Raw genomic sequence first — 20,494 nt, 5'->3', positions numbered from 1 at the left:
CCTGTAGTCCCAGCTACTTGGGAAGCTGAGGTGGGAGGATCGCTTGAACCCAGGAGGTGGAGATTGCAGCGAGCCGAGATCATGCGACTACACTCCAGCCTGGGTGAGAGGGAGACCCCAACTGGAAAAGAAAAAAAAAAAGGTCAACAGGACTATCAAAATTTTTCCACATAATTTTCATGGATAAAACAAAAAGGCAAAATTCAAAAAGAAAGCTTTAAACATAATTAAGGTGAACTGGAAAAATGAAAAAACAATACATAGGATATATAAGAAAGATTAAGAAAACATGAAATAGTGTATTAGTGATTTTAAATTAGGTTTCTAGAGTTAAAACTATTTACCTGGCAGAGCAAAAATTGTTCATTCATTTTTAATCATTAGTATACAGCCACTCTGCTTTCGCTAATCTTAGAGCTTCAAATAAAAGAGATCATGTATCTCTTGGAAGATGAAGTGAGTTAGAGTGCTCAGAACGGCTTATGAAAATACATACCTTGACAAAAACAATCCTAGCCTTTGTGGTTCATCTTTTTTGGAGACAGGGTCTTACTTTTTCTCACTTCTGGCTGAAGTGCAAGTGCAGGGGCGGCTCAGCTCACTGCAACCTCCACCTCCCAGGCTCCAACGATCCTCCCACCTCAGCAACCCGAGTAGCTGGGACTACAAGCACATACCACTACTCTTGGCTAATTTTTCCATTTTTTGTAGAGACAGAGTTTTGCCATGTTGCCCAGGCTGGTCTCAAATTTCTGGGCTCGAGTGATTGTGTCTGCCTCAACTTTCCAAAGTGCTGGGATTACAGGTGTGAGCCACTGCACCTAGGCAGTTCATCTAATTTTAATTTAAATTAGTGAGCCACTGGCATGAAAAAGAACTACTGAGATCTGAATTAAACTCTAATTTAGCAGGGTTTCCTATATTTACAATTATAGTCTCAGATTTTAGCAAATTTAGCTATTGAAAAGTATGCTTTCAGTGTATTTATTTCATGTTCAAAACTAGTATCCGAGGCTGGGCATGGTGGCCCATGACTCTAAGTCTCAGCACTTTGGGAGGTCAAGGTGGGAGGATCCCTTGAGGCCAGGAGTATGAAACCAGCCTGTGCAAGTAGGGAGACCCTGTCTCTACAAAAAAATTTTAAAATTAGCCAGGCATGGTTGCATGCACTGAGGCAGGAGAACTGCTTGATCCCAGGAGTTCAAGGCTACAGTGAGCTATGATCCTGTCACTACACCCTAGTCTGAGTGATAGAGCAAGACCCTGTCTCTTAAAACAAAACACAAGAAAATTCAAACAACTGGCAGCAGAGAACGGGGAAAAAATGCTTTAATTCCAAGAATCATGGAAAATCTTAATAGCTCAATTGCTACAAATTAAGATTTCCCTTTATACTGAAATTTATTATAGCTGGGCACAGTGGCTAACACCCGTAATCCCAGCACTTTGGAAGGCTAAGGAGGGAGGATCACTGAAGGCCAGGAGTTCAAGATCAGCCTGGGCAACACGGCAGTCTTTACAAAAGCAAAAATAAAAATTAGCTGGTCGCAGTGACACGTGCCTGTAGTCCCAGCTACTGGGGAGGCTGAGGCAGGAGGATCACTTGGACCCAGGAGTTCAAGGCTACAGTGAGCTATGATCATGCCACTTCACAAAAAGAAAGAAAGAAAGTTGTTGCTTACAGAAAAAAATTTCCAAAAAAAAAAAAAAAGGGGAAATGTAAACAGTATAGTATAAAAGTAATTTTTGAAAATACAAAAATTAGCCTGGGGTACACACTTGTAGTCCCAGCTACTTGGGAGGCTGAGGCAGGAGAATTGCCTGAACCTGGGTGGCTGAGGTGGCAATGAGCCAAGATCACACCACTGTACTCCAACCCGGGTGACAGAGTAGGACTCCATCTCAAAAAATATAAACAAAAATAATTTTTGATAGCTGTACTGTTAGACATTTGTTTTGTTTTTAGCAGGAGAAAAAGAATACAAATTATATTAATATTAATTTTATGTGCACAGGGTGCTTTTATACAAAAGAAGTAAAACTCTCCCTAACAGATATTGCTAAAAATCCAAAAATACTTCCATGTAACCAAGGCAAAACAAGTATTTTAGCACTAATTTAAACATAGTTTTTCAGAGAGATATGTATATATACACATACATACATATACTTTTTTTTAAATCAATGAGCGAAATGTCCTCAAAATTTACACTAATCTTTTACTGAGGTAATACTTACATGCAGTACAATACACAGATTTTAAAATGTACAATTTGTTGAGTTTTAGAAATGCTTATGTCTGTGTAACCATTATCTCAACTGACACAGAGAACATTTTTTTTTTTTTTTTCATTTTCTTTGAGACGGTCTCACTCTGTCACCCAGGCTAGAGTGCAGTGGCACCAAGATCTCGGCTCACTGTAGCCTCCAACTCCTGGGTTTGAGTGATTCTTGTGCCTCAGCCTCCAGAGTAGCTGGGACTACAGGTGTGCACCACCATATGGGCTAATTTTTGTAATACTGGTAGAGATGGGGTTTCACCATGTTGGCCAGGCTGGTCTCAAACTCCTGACTTCAAGTGATCCACCCACCTTAGCCTCCCAAAGTGCTGGGATTACAGGCATGAACCACCATGCCTGGTCTCATTGAGAACATTTTTATAATCCTGATCTCCAACCCTCACAGGCAACTACCATTCTGATTTCTACCTCAATTGGCTTTAACTGTTTCTAAATTTCATATACATATGAAATTATACATATGTACTCATTTGGGTCTGGCTTTTTTGCTCTATATAATGTTTATGAAGGGCAGCTATATTATTGCTAATATCGATAGTTCATTTTTAAAATTTTACTACTGACTAGTATTTCATTTTACGAATCTGCCACATTTATTTATCCATTTTCTTGTTGACAGAAATTTGACTTGTTTCCAACTCTTGGTTATTATGAATTAAACCACTTTAGCACTCATGTATGGGTCTCTTTGTGAATATATTTTCGTTCTCTAGGGTCAAATAGGAACAGAACTACTGGGTCATATGCTAGATATATATTTAATTTACAAGAAACTGACAGTTTTCCAAAATGATTATACCATTTCATATTCCCACTAGCAATGTTTAAGAGTTATAGTTAGGCCGGGTGCAGTGGCTCACGCCTGTAATTCCAGCACTTTGGGAGGCCAAGGCAGGTGGATCACGAGGTCAGGAGATCAAGACCACGGTGAAACCCTGTCTCTACTAAAAATACAAAAAAATTAGCCAGGCGCGGTGGCAGGCGCCTGTAGTCCCAGCTACTAGGGAGGCTGAGGGGGGAGAACGGCATGAACCCGGGAGGTGGAGCTTGCAGTGAGCCGAGATCACACCACTGCACTCCAGCCCGGGCGACAGAGCTGAGGCTGGGGTCAATGGTTCATACCTGTAATTCCAGCACTTTGGGAGGCCACGGTGGTAGGATCACTTGAGCCCGGGAGTTTGAGACCAGCGTACGCAACATAGGGAAACTCATCTCTACAAAAATATTTAAAAGTAGCTGGGTATGGTGGCCCACACCTGTAATCCCAGCCACTCAGAAGGCTGAGAAGGGAGGATCACCTAAGCCCAGGAGGTTGAGGCTGCAGTGAGCTGTGATGTAATTGTGCCACTGGACTCCAGCATGGGTGACAGAGCGAGATCCTGTCTCAAAAAAAAAAAAAGAAAAGAAAAGAAAAGAAAAAAGGAAAGGAGGAAAAGAAAAGAAAGAGCTAGCTGCTCTACATTCTCACCAACATTTGGTGTAATCAGTCTTTAATTTTATCCTTTTTAGTGGGTGGGAAACAGTATCTCACCGTGGTTTTAATTTCTATTTCCCTGATCACTTACGAGCTTCAGCACCTTTTCATGTGCTTAATGAATATTAGTAAATCTTCTTTTACATGTTTCTGTTTAAGACTTTTGCCCCTTTAGGGGAGAAAAGTGTCTTTTTCATTATTGAATTTGCAGTAGTTTTTAATATAGTCTGGATTCAAGCTCTACGTTTTCCACTAGTCTATGACTACATCTTTTTAATTTCTCATCTATTTTCTTCTTTGTTTTGTTTTTTTTGAGACAGTTTCCCTCTCTCACCCTAGCTAGAGTGCAGTAGTATGATCATGGCTCACTGCAGCCTTGATTTACTGGGCTGAAGCAATCCTCTGCCTCAGCCTCTGAGTAGCTGGAACTACGGACACATGCCATTAGGCCTGGCTAATTGTTAAACTTTTTGTAGAGACAGGGTCTCCCTATATTGCCCAGGCTGGTATCAAACTCATGAGCTCGAGCAATTCTCCCGTCCCAGTCACCCAAAGTACTGGGATTACAGGCGTGAGCCACCGCACCTGGCCTTATTATTAAATATAAAGGAGTATGTTTTGAATCCTCTCTAAAAAACATGTGCCTAACCCCAGATTATGAAGATATTTTCCAGAATTTTCTTCTAGAAACCTTGTAGTTTAGCTGTTGTCTAAGGCCATGATCCATTTTGAATTAATTTTTGTCTACGGCATGAGATAGGTTTCAAGGTTTTTTCCCCTCATAAATGTACCCAGTTGTTCTAAGACTTTTTTTTCTGAAAAATTTGCCTTTCCTCAACGAACTGCCTTGATGTTTTTGTCAAAAACAAACTGACCATATATCTCATACATAATTTCAATGGTTTTAGTTTCCACAATAATTTAGAATGATACAGATACAAAAATTAATTCATACAAGTGGTTGAATGGCTTCTTGAAATGACAAAATAATTTTTACCTCTACATCTTGAACAGTCCTTGGCTGGGCCATGCATAATTTATTAAGCAGCTGAAAAATCAGCTCTTCAATATAATAGAGAGACTCTTCATTAGCTGAGAGAGTGGGATGCACTTGTTCCTGAACCTTTAAAAAAAGTTATCAGTTAAAGTAATGGCAAAATAATATAAATTGAACAAAAGTCAAAGAGAATCTTATGCATAATTAATATTTTACTATAATGGTTACTCAAAACAGACATAAAACACAAAATGAAGAAAAAAACTATTTGTTGGTCTCTGTAAACTTTTCTTAACCCACAGAGCAGTGGTTCTTAAATATTTTTGGACCTTTTGAAAAATCTATGGAAAGTCATTGAACCCTCTCTTCTCTATCACCAAAAAGCATATACACATAAACTACTCGATACAATTTCAGAGGAATTGTGGATACCTTGAAGTCAACAAACCTACTTGAAGTCCATGCAGATCATGAATCCCAGTAATAAAGGTACCTCTGAAAAACCATACTCCTTTACAAATTATAGAGGTGCTCTGTGAAATAAGCGCTACTCAGCTTTCACAAGAGCATTGCCACCACCAGCTATGCTGAGCCCCCTACCGTTTTTTCTTTTCTTTTCTTTTCTTTTTATTAAGCAGCTGCATCCTTCTAGGAATGAGCTGTTTTTGTTTCTAAATTTTTGTCCTAAAAAATAATCCTGTCTGACTGGATATAAGAAATATGGTAAATAATAGTACCTAGCATACAGTAGGTGTCCTATAAATATTTGTTGAAAGAAATAATAAAAAAGTATTGCTTTCTTTTTTCTTTTTTTGAGACGGGGGTCTCACTCTGTCACCCAGGCTCACTGCAGACCTGGGCTCAAGTGACCTTCCCACCTCAGCCTCCCAAGTAGCTGGCACTACAGGTGTGTGCCACCATAACCTGGCTAATTTTTAAAACCTTTTGTAGAGATGAAGTCTCACCATGTTGGCCAGACTGGTCTTGAACTCCTGGGCTCAAGTGATCCTCCCACCTCAACCTCCCAAAGTACTGGGATTATATGCATGAGCCACCACACCCAGCCTGTTTTAAATTTTTGTGCCATGAAATCAGAAGCATATCAGAAGCACTAACACAAAAATAGATAACTTGAATAGCCTCATAGTTAAGCAAAAGTAATTTAAAACCCTCCCCACAAAGAACACAGCATTGAAGTTAACCATTTCATTTGAAGTCTCAAAATTTACCATAGAATTCTTCCTAACATCAGATCACATGCCCACCACTAAACCAACCATTGCCAAAAAATGATCAGCCTATGATTTAGACTTTGCCATTTCCTAAGGGATCCATGTCTGAACAAAATGCGAGTTTAAAAAAATTAGCATAGACACAGTCGCTAACGCCTGTACTCCCAGCACATTGGGAGGCTGAGGCAGACAGATCACCTGAGGTCAGGAGTTTGAGACCAGCCTGGCCAACATGGTGAAACTAAAAATACAAAATTAGCTGGGTGTGGTGGCGCATGCCTGCAATCCCAGTTACTCAGGAGGCTAAGGCAGGAGAATTGCTTGAACCTGGGAGGCAGAGGTTGCAGTGAGCAGAGATCGTACTAGTGCACTCCAGCCTCAGTGACTCCATCTCAAAAAAAAATAGCATAAAATTGTGCATTATAGCCTCATATTTTATAAGTCTATAGGATTTATAGTAAAATCCCTTCTTTCATTCCTAATATTAGTTTTTGTGTGTTGGTTCTTTTCTTGATCAGCATCTCAGGGGTTTATCAATGTTATTAATCTTTAAAAGATCCAACTCTTGGCCGGGCGCGGTGGCTGAAGCCTGTAATCCCAGCACTTTGGGAGGCCGAGATGCACGGATCACGAGGTCAGGAGATCGAGACCATCCTGGCTAACACGGTGAAACCCCGTCTCCACTAAAAAAAATGCAAAAAACTAGCCAGGCAAGGTAGCGGGCGCCTGTAGTCCCAGCTACTCGGGAGGCTGAGTCAGGAGAATGGCGTAAACCCGGGAGGCGGAGCTTGCAGTGAGCTGAGATCTGGCCACTGCACTCCAGCCTGGGCGACAGAGCAAGGCTCTGTCTCAAAAAAAAAAAAAGAACCAACTCTTGGCTTTTATGATCCTATTTTATGTTTGCTTTATATTTCATTTATTTTTGCTTCATCTCCATTATTTCTTCTGCTTCTTAGGTTCTTTTGCCAACTTGTTGAGATGGACACTGCTCATTTTTGTCAACCTTTCTTTTCTAATATGTATGTTTTCTCTAAAACTACTTTTGTAAAAACCCACATATTTTCATATGGAATATTTTCATAATCATCCAGTTCAAAATACAGTCATCCTTCAGTATCTGTGGGAAAGTACTTCCAGGACACCTGTGGATACCCAAATCCATGGATGCCCAAGTCCTTTATATATAATGGTGTAACATTTGTATACAACCTACACACATCCTCCCATATACTTTAAATCATCTCTAGGTTACTTATAACACCTAATACAATGGGCTGGGTGTGGTGGCTCACACCTGTAATCCCAGCACTTTGGGAGGCCAAGGTGGGTAGATCATGAGGTCAGGAGATCAAGACCATCGTGACTAACTCGGTGAAACCCTGTCTCTACTAAAAATACAAAAACAAAATTAGCTGGGCGTGGTGGTAGGCACCTGTAATCCCAGCTACTCGGGAGGCTGAGGCAGGAGAATGGCGTGAACCCGGGAGGTGGAGCTGGTAGAGAGCTGAGATCGTGCCACTGCACTCCAGCCTGGGTGACAGAGCGAAACTCCGTCTCAAAAAGAAAAAACAAAAACAAAAAACACCTAATACAATGTAAATGCTATGTAACAGTGATTATATTGTATTGTTTAGGGAATAATGACAAAAGAAAAGTCTGTATGTGTTCAGTACAAATGCAACCATCCATTATTTTCCCAAATATTGTTGATCTGAGGTTGGCTGAATCTATAGATTAAGAACCAAGAATGGTGGTCTATAGTTTCTAATTTCCATTATGGTTTCTTCTTTCACCTTAAGAATCTAGAAGCAAATATTTTTAAAGGTTTTTAAAATTGATTTCCATAATAATCACATGTGGTCAGAAAACATACTTTTTCATTTTTATTTACTTATTTAATTTTTTTGAGACAAGAGTCTCATTCTGCCACCCACATTGGAATGCAGTAGCGCAATCATGGCTCACTGTAGCCTTGACCTCAAGCTGGTCTTGAACTTGTGAGCTCAAGCTATCCATCCACCTCTGCTTCCAAAATGCTGGGATTATAGGCATAAGCCACCATGCCTGGCCAGAAAACAAATTTTCTATGATTTCAATCTTTTGAAATTTGTTGAGACTTGCATTATAGCCCATCATATGGGTCTACCTGGCTTCACTGACAAATTCATCAAACATAAAGGAAGCAATACAACAATCTTAAGTGAAAATTTAGAAATTTTTTTTTAAAAAAAGATAAACTCTCCAATTTATTTTGGGACTAGCCTTTATATAAAAACTCAAAAAGAAAGATGAAAATTATAGGCCATTTTCAGCTGGGCAGTGGTTCATGCCTGTAATCCCAGCACTTTGGGAGGCCAAGGTCAGAGGATCGCTTGAGGCCAGGAGTTCCAGACCAGCCTGAGCAACATAGCAAGACCCCATCTCTCCAAAATAAAAAATTAGTTGGCCATGGTGGCATGTGCCTGTAGTCCCAGCTACTCAGGAGGCTAAGGCAAGAGAATTACTTGAACCCAGAAGGTCAAGGCCACAGTGAACCATGATGGTGGCACTGTGCTCCAGCCTGGGGGAATGAGCAAGACCTCATCTCTAAAAGAAAAGAAAATTATAGGCCATTTTCACTTATGAATCCAGAAAAACAAAAAAGCCTAAGTATCACCTAACCAAATTCCATAATGTATACAAATAAGATTATACTATCACAGCTGGGCCTGGTGGCTCACACCTGCAATCCCAGTACTTTGGAAGGCTGGAAGTGGGTGGATCATCTGAGGTCAGGACTTTGAGACCAGCCTGGACAACATGGTGAAACCCCCTCTCTACTAAAAATTTTGAAATTAGCTAGGTTGGTGGTGCAGGCCTGTAATCCTAGCTACTTGGGTGGCTAAGGCAGGAGAACTGCTTGAACCCAGGAGACAGATGCTGCCGTGAGCCGAGATCACTGCACTCCAGCCTAGTTGACTGAGTGAGACTCCATCTCAAAAAAAAAAGAGAGAAAAAGAAAAAGAAAAATATGACCATCCCAATATATATGTAGAAAAGTCATTTGAAAAAAATTCAACACTCATTCATGATAAAATCTCTTTGTGGGCCCAGCACGGTGGCTCACACCTATAATCCCAGCACTTTTGAGGCCGAGGCAGGTGGATCACTTGAGGTCAGGAGTTCAAGGCCAGCCTGGCCAACACGGTGAAACCCCATCTCTACCAAAACTACAAAAAATTAACCAGACGTGGTAGCAGGCGCGTGTAGTCCCACCTACTCAGGAGGCCGAGGCAGGAGAATCACTTGAACCCGGGAGGCGGAGGTTGCAGTGAGCCAAGATCACGTGCCATTGCACTCCAGCCTGGGTGAGAGTGAGACTGTCTCAAACAAACAAACAAACAATCTCTTTGTAAACTTCTTTCATCTGATAAAGGATATATACTAAAAAGCCACAATAGGCCAGGTGTGGTGGCTCACACCTGTAATCCTATCACTTTGGGTGGCTGAGACGGGGAGATCACAAGGTCAGAGTTCGAGACCACCTGGCCAATGTGGTGAAACCTCGTCTCTACTAAAAATACAAAAATTAGACGGTGTGGTGGCAGATGCTTGTAGTCCCAGCTACTCAGGAGGCTGAGGCAGGAGAATCGCTTGAACCGGGAAGCGGAGGCTGCAGTGAACTGAGATCACGCCACTGCACTCCAGCCTCAGTGACAGAGCAAGATTCCATCTCAAAAAAAAAAAAAAAAAAAGAGCTAATATAAAATCATAGTTAATGGTAAGACAAGACACTGACAACTTTCCTTTTGAGATCAAGAAAAAGGATATTTTCTATTATCGTTTCTATTCCACACTGTATTTGAAGGTCCTGGCTAGTGTAGTAAACCAAGAAAAAGAAAATTTAAGAATTGGTAAAGAAGAAACAAATCTGCAGATCATTTGACTGCCCATTGTGATGGTTAATTTTGGCGTGCCCATATAACTGGTTACACACCATTTCTGGGTATGTCTGTCAGGGTATTTCTGGAGGAAATTAACATTTGAGTTGGTAGACTGAGAAAAGCAGACTACCATCCCCAATGTGGCCTTATCCACTTGACTGAAGGCCTGAATAGAACAAAAGGCTAAGAAAGAATTCTTTCTCTCTGCCTAACTGTATTTGAGCTGGGACATCAGTCTTCTGCCTTCAGACTTAAGACTCAGACTGGAATTTATACCATCAGCTCTTCTGGTTCTCAGGCCTTCAGACTAGGACAAGAATTATACTATTGGCTTTTCTGGGTCTGCAACTTGACAAATGCAGATCTTGGACTTCTCAGCCACTATAATCTCATGAGCCAATTTCCTGTGTCTGTGTGTGTGTGTGTGTGTGTGTGTGTGTGTGTGTATTTCCTATTGATTCTGTTTCTCTGAAGAATCTATGCACCCATGGAGGACAAAATAACGCACCCATGCAGGACAAAAATATTGTACAGATAAATTATCTGAATTCATAAAAAATAAACATTTCTATGTACCAGCAACAAAGCTAGCAAACGAAATTTTTACGCCAGATGCAGTGGCTCACTCCCGTAATCCCAGCACTTTGGGAAGCTGAGGTGGGAGGATCACTTGTGCCCAGGAGTTCAAGGCCAGTCTAGGCAACATGGTGAAACCCCACCTCTACAAAACATTAGCCAGACATTGTGGCACACACCTGTAGTCCCAGCTACACGGGAGGCTGATGTGGGAGGATCACCTGAGCCTGGGAAGTCAAGGCTGCAGTGAGCCATGATTATGCTACTGCACTCCAGCTTGGGTGAGAGTGAGACCTTGTTTCAAAAAAAAAAAAAAAAAAAAAAAATTAAATAGCATTTACAATAGAATTTAAAATACTGTGTACCTTGAGTACATGATAAGGTACACATGATCCCTAGGGAGAAAACTAGACATTAAGAAAAATAAAACAGCTAAATAAATGAAAGATGATACCATGTTGGTGAACTGTCAGACTTAATATTAAAGTTGTATACCTCTGAGTTCTCTCAAAATTGATCCATGCAGTTTTAAAATCACAATCAAAACCAAGCAGGTTGTTTTGCTAAAAATGTCAAGATAATTTCAACATGTACATAAAAGTGCAAAAGGCTAAGAAAATCAGTCATATATTCTTTTTTTTAATTGACAAGAAAGTCATACATTTATAAGGAAGTACAAGGATTTGCTCCAATGGTTGTCAGGATTTATTACAAAGTTATAGTAATGAAGAATGTGACAATAGCATAAGGATAGAGAAAGAAATCAATGGGACATAACAGAGTCCACAAACAAGCCCACATATATATAGACCCTTATTTCCAAAGATGGCACTGTGGAGTATGAGGTGGGGCAGAGAGTTGTGGGAAGGCAGGGAAGTGTATGAATAGTGTTGAACCACCGCAGAAAAATAAAATCAACGTCTACTACTTCATCCTTTAACCAAAAATCAATCCTAGCTGCATGTTAGGCCTAACAAATAAATATACTCAAGAAAGCTCTGACAGTGTAAAACTAGGTAATATCTTCATGATTTCAGGATTGAAAAGGATTTCTTATATAGGACACAAAAAATTACTAGCTATGAAGGAAAGAACTGATAAACTTTATATTAAACTTTAAAATTTAGGTTTATCAAAAGACATCTTTAAGAAGGTAAACAGGCAAGTTACGGAGTTGGAGAAGATATATGTGGTACATATAACAAAAGGCTTATGTCCAGAATATATAGAGAACTCCTAGAAGTTCAGTAAGAAAAAAATGATAAAAATCCCAAGAGAAAAAAATGGGCAAAAAGCCCTTAAACTAGCACTTCACAAAAGAAGAAGTTCAAATAGCCCATATATATATTTAAAAGTGCTCTAGCTCTTAAGTAATCAGGAAAATGCAAATTAAACCACCATGAAAACTATCCGCTCACCAGGCAGCAATACTAAAAATTCTGATAATACCAAATGTTGGTAACTATGTGGAGCAATGGGAACTATCACACACTGCTACTAGAATGTAAAATGGTTCAACCACTTTCAAACACTTTGCCATTAAAGTACTAAAGTTCAAGATATGTATACTCTATGACTGAGCAATTCCACTACAGGATATATATATTCAGGATAGATTTACATATATTTCTTTAGAGCTATACAGTCCAATATAATAGACACTAGCCTCATGTGGGTACTGAACACTTCAAATGTAGCTCCACTGAGTTGAAATGGGATGTTGGTGTAAAATACAAACCAGATTCAAGGATTTAGTATTAAAACAAGAAGTCAAATTCTCAATTTTTATGACACATGCTGAAATGATTAGATTTATTGGGTTAAATACGTTATTAAAATCAACTTCATCTGTTTCTTCTTACTTTTCAACTGTGGCTATGATAATTTTCTTTTTTAGCGTTTATTTTAGATTAAGGGGGTATATGTGCAGATTTTGTTACCTAGGTATATTGTGTCATGCTGAGGTCTGGGGTACAAATGATCCCATCACCCAGGTACTGAGCATAGTACTCGCCGTCTATTAGTCCCCGGTGTCTATTGTTAACATCTTTATGTCCATGGGTACCCATGTTTAGCTCTCACCTGTAAATGAGAACATTCACTATTTGGTTTTTTGTTCCTGCATTAATTCACTTAGGAGGGAAAATTTTATTTTATTTATTTTTTAATTTTTGAGACAGGTTCTTGCTATATTGCCCAGGCTGGCCTTGAACTCCTGGGATCAAGTAATCCTCCTGCCTTGGCCTCCCAAAATGCTGGGATTATAGGCATGAGCCACCATGCCCAGCCTAGGAGGGAAAATTTAAAATTACATGTGTGGCTCACATTATATCTCTTCTAGACAGCACTGCTCTAGAGAAATGAGCACACATGTTTACCAGAAGACATATGCTAGAAGGTTCATAAATAAAATATTAATAATACCTTCCAAAACGAGAAAAGAATTCAAATATTCATCCAGAATGGGAAAGACAAATTGTGGTTTATTAATACAATGGAATATACACAGTCAAAAAAATGCAGTAGTAATGACAGCTAGATAAAATGTGGATGCACCCTGAAAAAATGTTGGCAGAAAGAAGCCAGATAAAAAGAATATAGACAATGGGATTCCATTCACAAAGTCAGACAAAATTAAATACAAAAATAAAAAATAAACAAATTCAGAAAAAAAATAAACAATGGTGTTAAAGGATACATGCTGAGATGGAAAAACTGTAAAGAAAATCAAAACAGACCGGGCGCAGTGGTTCGCACCTGTAATCCCAGAACTTTGGGAGGCTGAGGCAGGCGGATCACGAGGTCAAGAGGTCGAGACCATCCTGGCCAACATGGTGAAACCCCGTCTCTACTAAAAACACAAAAATTAGCTGGGCATGCTAATGCACACCTGTAGTCCCAGCTACTCGGGAGGCTGAGGCAGGAGAATCGCTTGAACCCAGGAGGTGGAGGTTGCAGTGAGCTGAGATCACGCCACTGCACTCCAGACTGGCAATAGAGCGAGACTCCATCTCAAAAAGAAAGAAAATCAAAACAGTGAATACCATAAAAGTGGTTACCTTGTGGAGAGTTATTCTGAGAAAAGTGCTGACAATGTTCTTTCTGTCTTCTAACCTGAGTGTTAAATAGGTGTTCCTTAAATTGTGTATTTATCCTTTAAACATTTTCTGATTATATGTTATACTTCACCATAAATAAGGTTTTCAAAAGTTTGAGAATCATTTAGCAAACAGAGGAAATTATCAATAAAATAAGTCTAAAGGGCTTTTCTAGTGCCCATGTCACTGAACAAAATTTAAGTGTCAGGACACTGGAGACAAAAAGAATATCCTACAAGACTGGGAGGACAGGGAAGTGAGGAGGAGCAGATTATATACAAGAAGCAGACATTAGCTTTAGATTTCAACAGTAATACTAGAAGCTAGATGGCAATGATGTTCAGCCTGGAATCCAAGATACCAACAATATCAAATGCCATGCTAAAATGACATTCTTAGATAGAACAAGGTCAAAAACTTTATCTCTCATGTAGCCTTTATCATTAAGCTTCTGTCATTTGTACTACACTAAAACAAGGGTATGAATCAAGAAAGAAAAATATGGAATAAAGGAAATAAAGGAATCAAGAGAAGAAAGGTCAAAGGAATGACCATCATAAAACGAAAGGAAATTATAGGATGAGAGCTGTACAACAGGAATAAAAGTGACCAGTCCACACTGGTGCAGGTCAGAAGGCTCTGGGAGAGACTGTCTCAAGAAAATGAACTTGACAGAGTATATAATGGGATGAAAATCTTGATAGGATATTTAGAAAACTGGTAAAAAGTTTCAATTTGGTAATAAGTATACTACATAGAAAAACACACAAACAAGAAAACAAGATAATTAATAACTCCAGTAAAAGCAGTGAGTTAGAAAAGAAAAAGCAGATTAAATAGCATTTACAGGCCAGGTGCGGTGGTTCATGCCTATGATCTCAGCATTTTGGGAGGCCAAGGTGGGGGTGGATCACCTGGGGCCAGGAACTCAAGACCAGCCTGGCCTACACAGTGAAACCCCGTCTCTACTAAAAATACAAAAATTAGCTGGGCCTGGTGGCATGTGCCTGTAATCTCAGCTGGAACCCAGGAGGTAGAGGTTGCAGTGAGTGGAGATTGTGCCACTGCACTCCAACCTAGGCGACAGAGTGAGACCCTGTCCCCCCACCCCCACCAAAAAGACCCCAAAAATAGCATTTACAGTCATAATAATGTAAACTTTGAATATTAATCCAACTCAAATTAAGATATAACTTGAAGTAGGGGAAGAGAAAATGCAAAGTGTGTGTGTGGTTGGAGGGGAATGTATGTGCATATTAAAGAATATTAAATCCTTTGTGCACTCCAGCCTGGACAACAGAGTGAGTCCCTGCCTTAAAAAAAAAAAAAAAGAGAGAGAGAGAGAGAGAAAAGAATATTAAATCCTTACCCTCCATGGTAGGAAGTCAACAGATAATATCCAAAACAGAAAAAAAAAAAAAAAAAAGAAATACCAACATAAGCACGTTTTCTTTCTTAGAAATACAGAAGTAAATAAATCACTTTGAAAAGTTAAAGTGGTTTTCTCTAGGAAACAGAAAATGTTGTGTTTAAGGGGGAAGTAATGCTATTTTTCATAACAAGCCTTACAGAGCTAATTATCTTTTTATTTATATAAATAATTTTGACAAAATACAAACTAATTGATAAAAATAATTTGGAATTGGGGAATGGGGAAGTGGAAGGCCATGGTAAGAAAAGACTACTCTTTGAAGAAGTCTGGTTCAAAAAGTCTAACAGTAAGGCAGTTAGAAATTCACATAGGACCGATATCCAAAAAATCAGGCTGTCTAATACATTTCTAAGTTAGAAATATGTTTCTAACATATTTTCTAATAAATGCAAATTAGGTTTTGGGAAAATAAGTGTTTCCTCTTATGAGATAACTTAATTACATTTTAACCATACAGTTCTTTTTTTTTTTTTTTTTTTTGTGAAGGAGTCTCGCTCTGTCGCCCAGGCTGGAGCGCAGTGGTGCGATCTCGGCTCACTGCAAGCTCCACCTCCCAGGTTCACGCCATTCTCCTGGCTCAGCCTCCTGAGTAGCTGGGACTACAGGTGCCCGCCACCATGCCCGGCTATTTTTTTTTTTTTTTTTTGTATTTTTTTAGTAGACACGGGGTTTCACTGTTGTAGCCAGGATGGTCTCGATCTCCTGACCTCGTGATCCGCCCGTCTTGGCCTCCCAAAGTGCTGGGATTACAGGCTTGAGCCACCGCACCCAGCCTTACATTTCTAATAGATCAATTGATTTTAAAATGACATTTAAAAAAAATAGACATTTAACTGGGCATAGTGGGATACCTGTAGTCCCAGCTACTCTAGTGGTCAAGGTGGGAGGATTCCTTGGGCCTAGGAGTTTCAGGCTTCCAAACATAATGAGACTCCATCTCTAAATAAATAAACATTTATATTGCAAGTGTGGCAGTGGACTTCATAAGGCCGTTTCTTTTTTTTTCCTTTAAAAGATGAGGCCTACCTAAATTGCTCAGGCTGGTCACCAACTCCTTGGCTCAAACAATCCTCCTGCCTCCTCAGGCCCCCCTCCCTGGGGCAAGGTTGTTTCTTATAACATCTTTCCATGGCTCAAGCCTGTAATCCCAGCACTTTGGGAGGCCGAGACGGGTGGATCACGAGGTCAGGAGATCGAGACCATGCTGGCTAACACGGTGAAACCCCGTCTCTACTAAAAAATACAAAAAACTAGCCGGGCGAGGTGGTGGGCGCCTGTAATCCCAGCTACTCGAGAGGCTGAGGCAGGAGAATGGGTGTGAACCTGGGAGGCGGAGTTTGCAGTGAGCTGAGATCCGGCCACTGCGCTCCAGCCTGGGCGACAGAGCCAGACTCCGTCTCAAAAAAAAAAAAAGAAAGAAAAGCCAGGGGCCCCACTCAGTGAAAATGATTGAACATGAGAATTAAGATAATGTCTAACTGGAATGGATTCTTTTTCTGTGATTATGATTTTGTTAAATAAGCTACAAAGCAATTTGAACATCAAGCATCAAAGTTTCTTATGCCAAACTTCTTAATTTCAAATACGAAAACAGTCATAAAAATAAATACACAATGTTAAAATCTCACCCGTAAATACTGTAATAGGACATCAAGAGGACAATCAATGGAAGAGAACCATGCTTTACACTTCCACAGAGACAGTAAACATAAAATTACCACAACAGAACCAATTTGCCTATCATATTTTTTTGAAAGACTAGTCAGAAAAAGAGCAATTAAAATAATTTCCAGTCTTTAACAGTAGATTAACAAGTCAGACCTGTATTTTAGTTACACTATATTTTCAAATTGCCAGAAGGCATTCCCTTACATATAACACTATAAACAGAAGAGTCTCATACTATAAATCCATGTGTAGACACACACAAAAGCACTTTAACTTTTTAACCTGATAAACCACTACATTTAACAAGTTATAGAAATGTTATTTCCTACTTTATATTTTTCAGTTTTTCATCTTCACATTTAAATTAAAAATCTTGCTAGTGCATTTGTTCATTAATTAACATTTGAGCTTCAGGTACAATGTGGAAATAAATCCTTTTGGATACATAGTCTGACTGATATTTATTTTTGCCAAATTCTTCATTCCATTGCGAAGATTTCCACAAGGATGCAAATATCTCAAACATCGATTAAGAATACTGGCAATGTTTTCGTTATAAAATGTTTTGGGGTTTTGGTTTTTTTTTTTTTTTTGAGATGGAGTCTCGCTCTTTTGCCCAGGCTGGATGGAGTGTGGGGCAGTGATCTTGGCTCACTGCAACTTCCACCTCCCGGATTCAAGAGATTCGCCTGCCTCAGCCTCCCAAGTAGCTGCGACTACAGGGGCACACCACCACGCCCAGCTAATTTCTGTATTTTCAGTAGAGATAGGGTTTCGCCATGTTGGCCAGGCTAGTCTTGAACTCCTGAGCTCAGGTAATCTGACTGCCTCAGCCTCCCAAAGTGCTGGGATTACAGGCGTGAGCCACCATACCCAGCCCAATTATGAGATATTAAAATTCAATTTAAAAAGAAAATAATAAATTTTAGTTGAAGGATATACACTAAAACTACAAAATACTGGCAGAGCACGGTGGCTCACACCTATAATCCCAGCACTTTGGGAGGCCAAGGCAGGAAGATCACCTGAGTTCAGGAGTTCAAGACCAGCCTGGCCAACATGGTGAAACCCCGTCTCTACCAAAAGTACAAACATTAGCCGGGCAGCTACTCTGGAGGCTGAGGTGGGAGAATCGCTGGAATCCAGGAGATGCAGGTTGCAGTGAGCTGAGATCGTGCCACCGCACTCCAGCCTGGGTCACAGATTGAGACTCAATCTCAAAAAATAAAAATAAAATACAATAAAAATGAATAAATAAAAAAATAAAAATACAATACACTGCTGATAGGAATTAAAGAAATAAATGAAGAGATAAGCTATGAGTTGGAACACTGTTATGATGTCAATTTCTCCCAAATGATCTGTAGATGCAACACAATCTCAATCAAAATTCCAGCAAGCTTTTTTGTAGAAATTGGCATGTTGATTTAAAAATTCTTACGGAAGGCCGGGCGCGGTGGCTCAAGTTTGTAATCCCAGCACTTTGGGAGGCCAAGACGGGCGGATCACGAGGTCAGGAGATCGAGACCATCCTGGCTAACACGGTGAAACCCCGTCTCTACTAAAAAAAAAAATCCAAAAATCTAGCCGGGTGAGGTGGCCGGTGCCTGTAGTCCCAGCTACCCGGGAGGCTGAGGCAGGAGAATGGCGTAAACCCGGGAGACGGAGCTTGCAGTGAGCTGAGATCCGGCCACCGCACTCCAGCCCGGGCGACAGAGCGAGACTCCGTCTCAAAAAAAAAAAAAAAAAAAAAAAAATTCTTACGGAACTACAAAGGTCCTAGAATAACTAAAACAACTCTAAAGAAGAATAAAGTTGAAGGGCTAACACTACCTGATTTCAAAGATTTCTATAAAGCTATGGTAACCAAAACAGTATGGCACTGACATAAAGATAAGCAAAACCATCAATAGAACAGAATAGAGAATCCAGAAACAAAACCACACATATGTGGGCAACTGATTTTTTAAATAAAAGCATGAAGATCTTTAGCAAAGGAAAAAGAATAGCCTTTTCAATAAATGGTCACAGAACAAACAGATAATCCATATGCAAAAAAACAAACATACCATATGCAGAATTATCACACCATATATAAAATGATTCAATCAGCACCATAAGACAGGGTGAGATTTTTTTTAAAAAAAAGAAAGAAAAAGTGATTCAAATGGGTCATAGATATAAAAATAAAATTTAACTATAAAATTTCTAGAACAGGCCAGGTATGGTGGATTACACCCATAATCCCAAAACTTTGGGAGGCTGAGGCCGAAGGATCACTTTAGGCCAAGAGTTCGAGACTAGCCTGGGCAACACATTGAGACCTTATCTCTATTTTTGAAAATTAAAATAAATAAATAAAAAATTTCTAGAAGGGAAAATTTTTGTAACCCTGAGTTAGGCAAAGATTTCCTAGATATGACACTAACGGCACAGTCCCTTAAAAAGCAAATTAATAAAAATTTAAAACTTTTGGTCTCCAAAAGACAGTATAAACCAGGTGCAGTGGCTTATGCCTATAGTCCCAGTACTTTGGGAGGCTGAGGCAGGAAGATCACTTGAGGCCAGGAGCTTAAGACCAGACTAGGCAACATAGCAAGACCCTACCTCTTAAAAAGAAAAAAAAGAAAGAAAGAAAGAAAGAAAAGAAAGAAAACAATAAAAAGATAGTATTAAGAGAATGGTGTATAATGAAACCTCCATAAAAAGAAAGAAAAAAAAGGGGGGCCGAGTGAGATGGTTTATGCCTGTAATTCCAGCACTTTGGGAGGCCAAAGTGGGTAGATTCCTTGAGGCCAAGAGTTTGAGACCAACCTGGGCAACACGGCAAAACCCTGTCTCTACTAAAAATACAAAAATTAGCAGGGCATGGTGGTGGGTGCCTGTAATCCCAGCTACTTGGGAGGCTGAGGGGAAAGAATCGCTAGAACTCAGAAGGCGGAGGTTGCAGTGACTGAGATTGTGCCACTGCTCTCCAGCCTGGGTGACAGAGCAAGACTCTATCCCCCCCCCCAAAAAAAAAAACTCAACAAAAATGGGTGAAAGATCTGAACAAACACTTCACCAAAGAAGATATATGGAAGGTAAATAAAAACATGAAAGATGTTCAACATCATTAATCACTAGGGAAATGCAAACTAAAACCACAAAGTACCATTACACTGCTATTAGAATGGTTAAAATTAAATTACCAAGTGTTGGCAGGAGGAACACTTCTCTTATATTGCTTCCTTCTCTTCCCTATATATATAAGATCCTATAAGAAGGATCTTATAGGGACAATATAAGATTCTTCTCTTATATTGCTGGTGGGAATGTAAAATTGTACAACCACTTTAGAAAACAGTTTGATAGTTTCTTAAAAAGTTAAGCAGCTGGGCGTGGTGGTTCACGCCTACAATCCCAGCACTTTGGGAGGCCAAGACAAGCTTTATTTGAATAGCCAAGATCTGAAAAACTAAATGTACATAAATAAGTGAATGGATAAACAAGCCACAGTATATCTACACAATGGAATACACTACTGAGCAATAAAAAGGAATGAACTATTGATATATGCAACATAAATGAATCTCAAAATAATCATGCTGAAAGAAGCCAGATTGAAAAAAAAGAGTATTTACTGTATGATTCTATTAGTATTAATATAAAACTCTAGAAAATGCAATCGATAATGACAGCAAACAGATTAGTGATGGCTTGGGATGTCTCCTGAGAGTGGGGAGAAATAGGAGGGAGTTTACAGTCAAGAGGAAATACAGTCAAGAGGAAAACCACAGGAAATGGTTTTACTG

The 20,494-nt window shown here is 39.6% G+C and overlaps 1 protein-coding gene across 2 annotated transcripts in view; it reads right to left on the bottom strand.

Annotated features, from left to right (window-relative positions):
* SOS2 (SOS Ras/Rho guanine nucleotide exchange factor 2) overlaps positions 1 to 20,494 on the bottom strand; it is a 114,134-nt gene that overhangs the window by 81,663 nt on the left and 11,977 nt on the right. For both annotated transcript variants that reach the window (XM_031935770.1, XM_023222687.3), the window contains exon 2: positions 4,772 to 4,897. In XM_031935770.1, the coding sequence (XP_031791630.1) occupies positions 4,772 to 4,897 (126 nt within the window). The remainder of the gene's footprint in view (positions 1 to 4,771; positions 4,898 to 20,494) is intronic.

The sequence above is a fragment of the Piliocolobus tephrosceles genome, chromosome 6 (genome assembly GCF_002776525.5).
Source record: "Piliocolobus tephrosceles isolate RC106 chromosome 6, ASM277652v3, whole genome shotgun sequence".
Taxonomy (NCBI): domain Eukaryota; kingdom Metazoa; phylum Chordata; class Mammalia; order Primates; family Cercopithecidae; genus Piliocolobus; species Piliocolobus tephrosceles.
The sequence above is the reverse complement of the archived record's forward strand: the minus strand, read 5'-3'. Positions and strand labels throughout refer to the sequence as shown.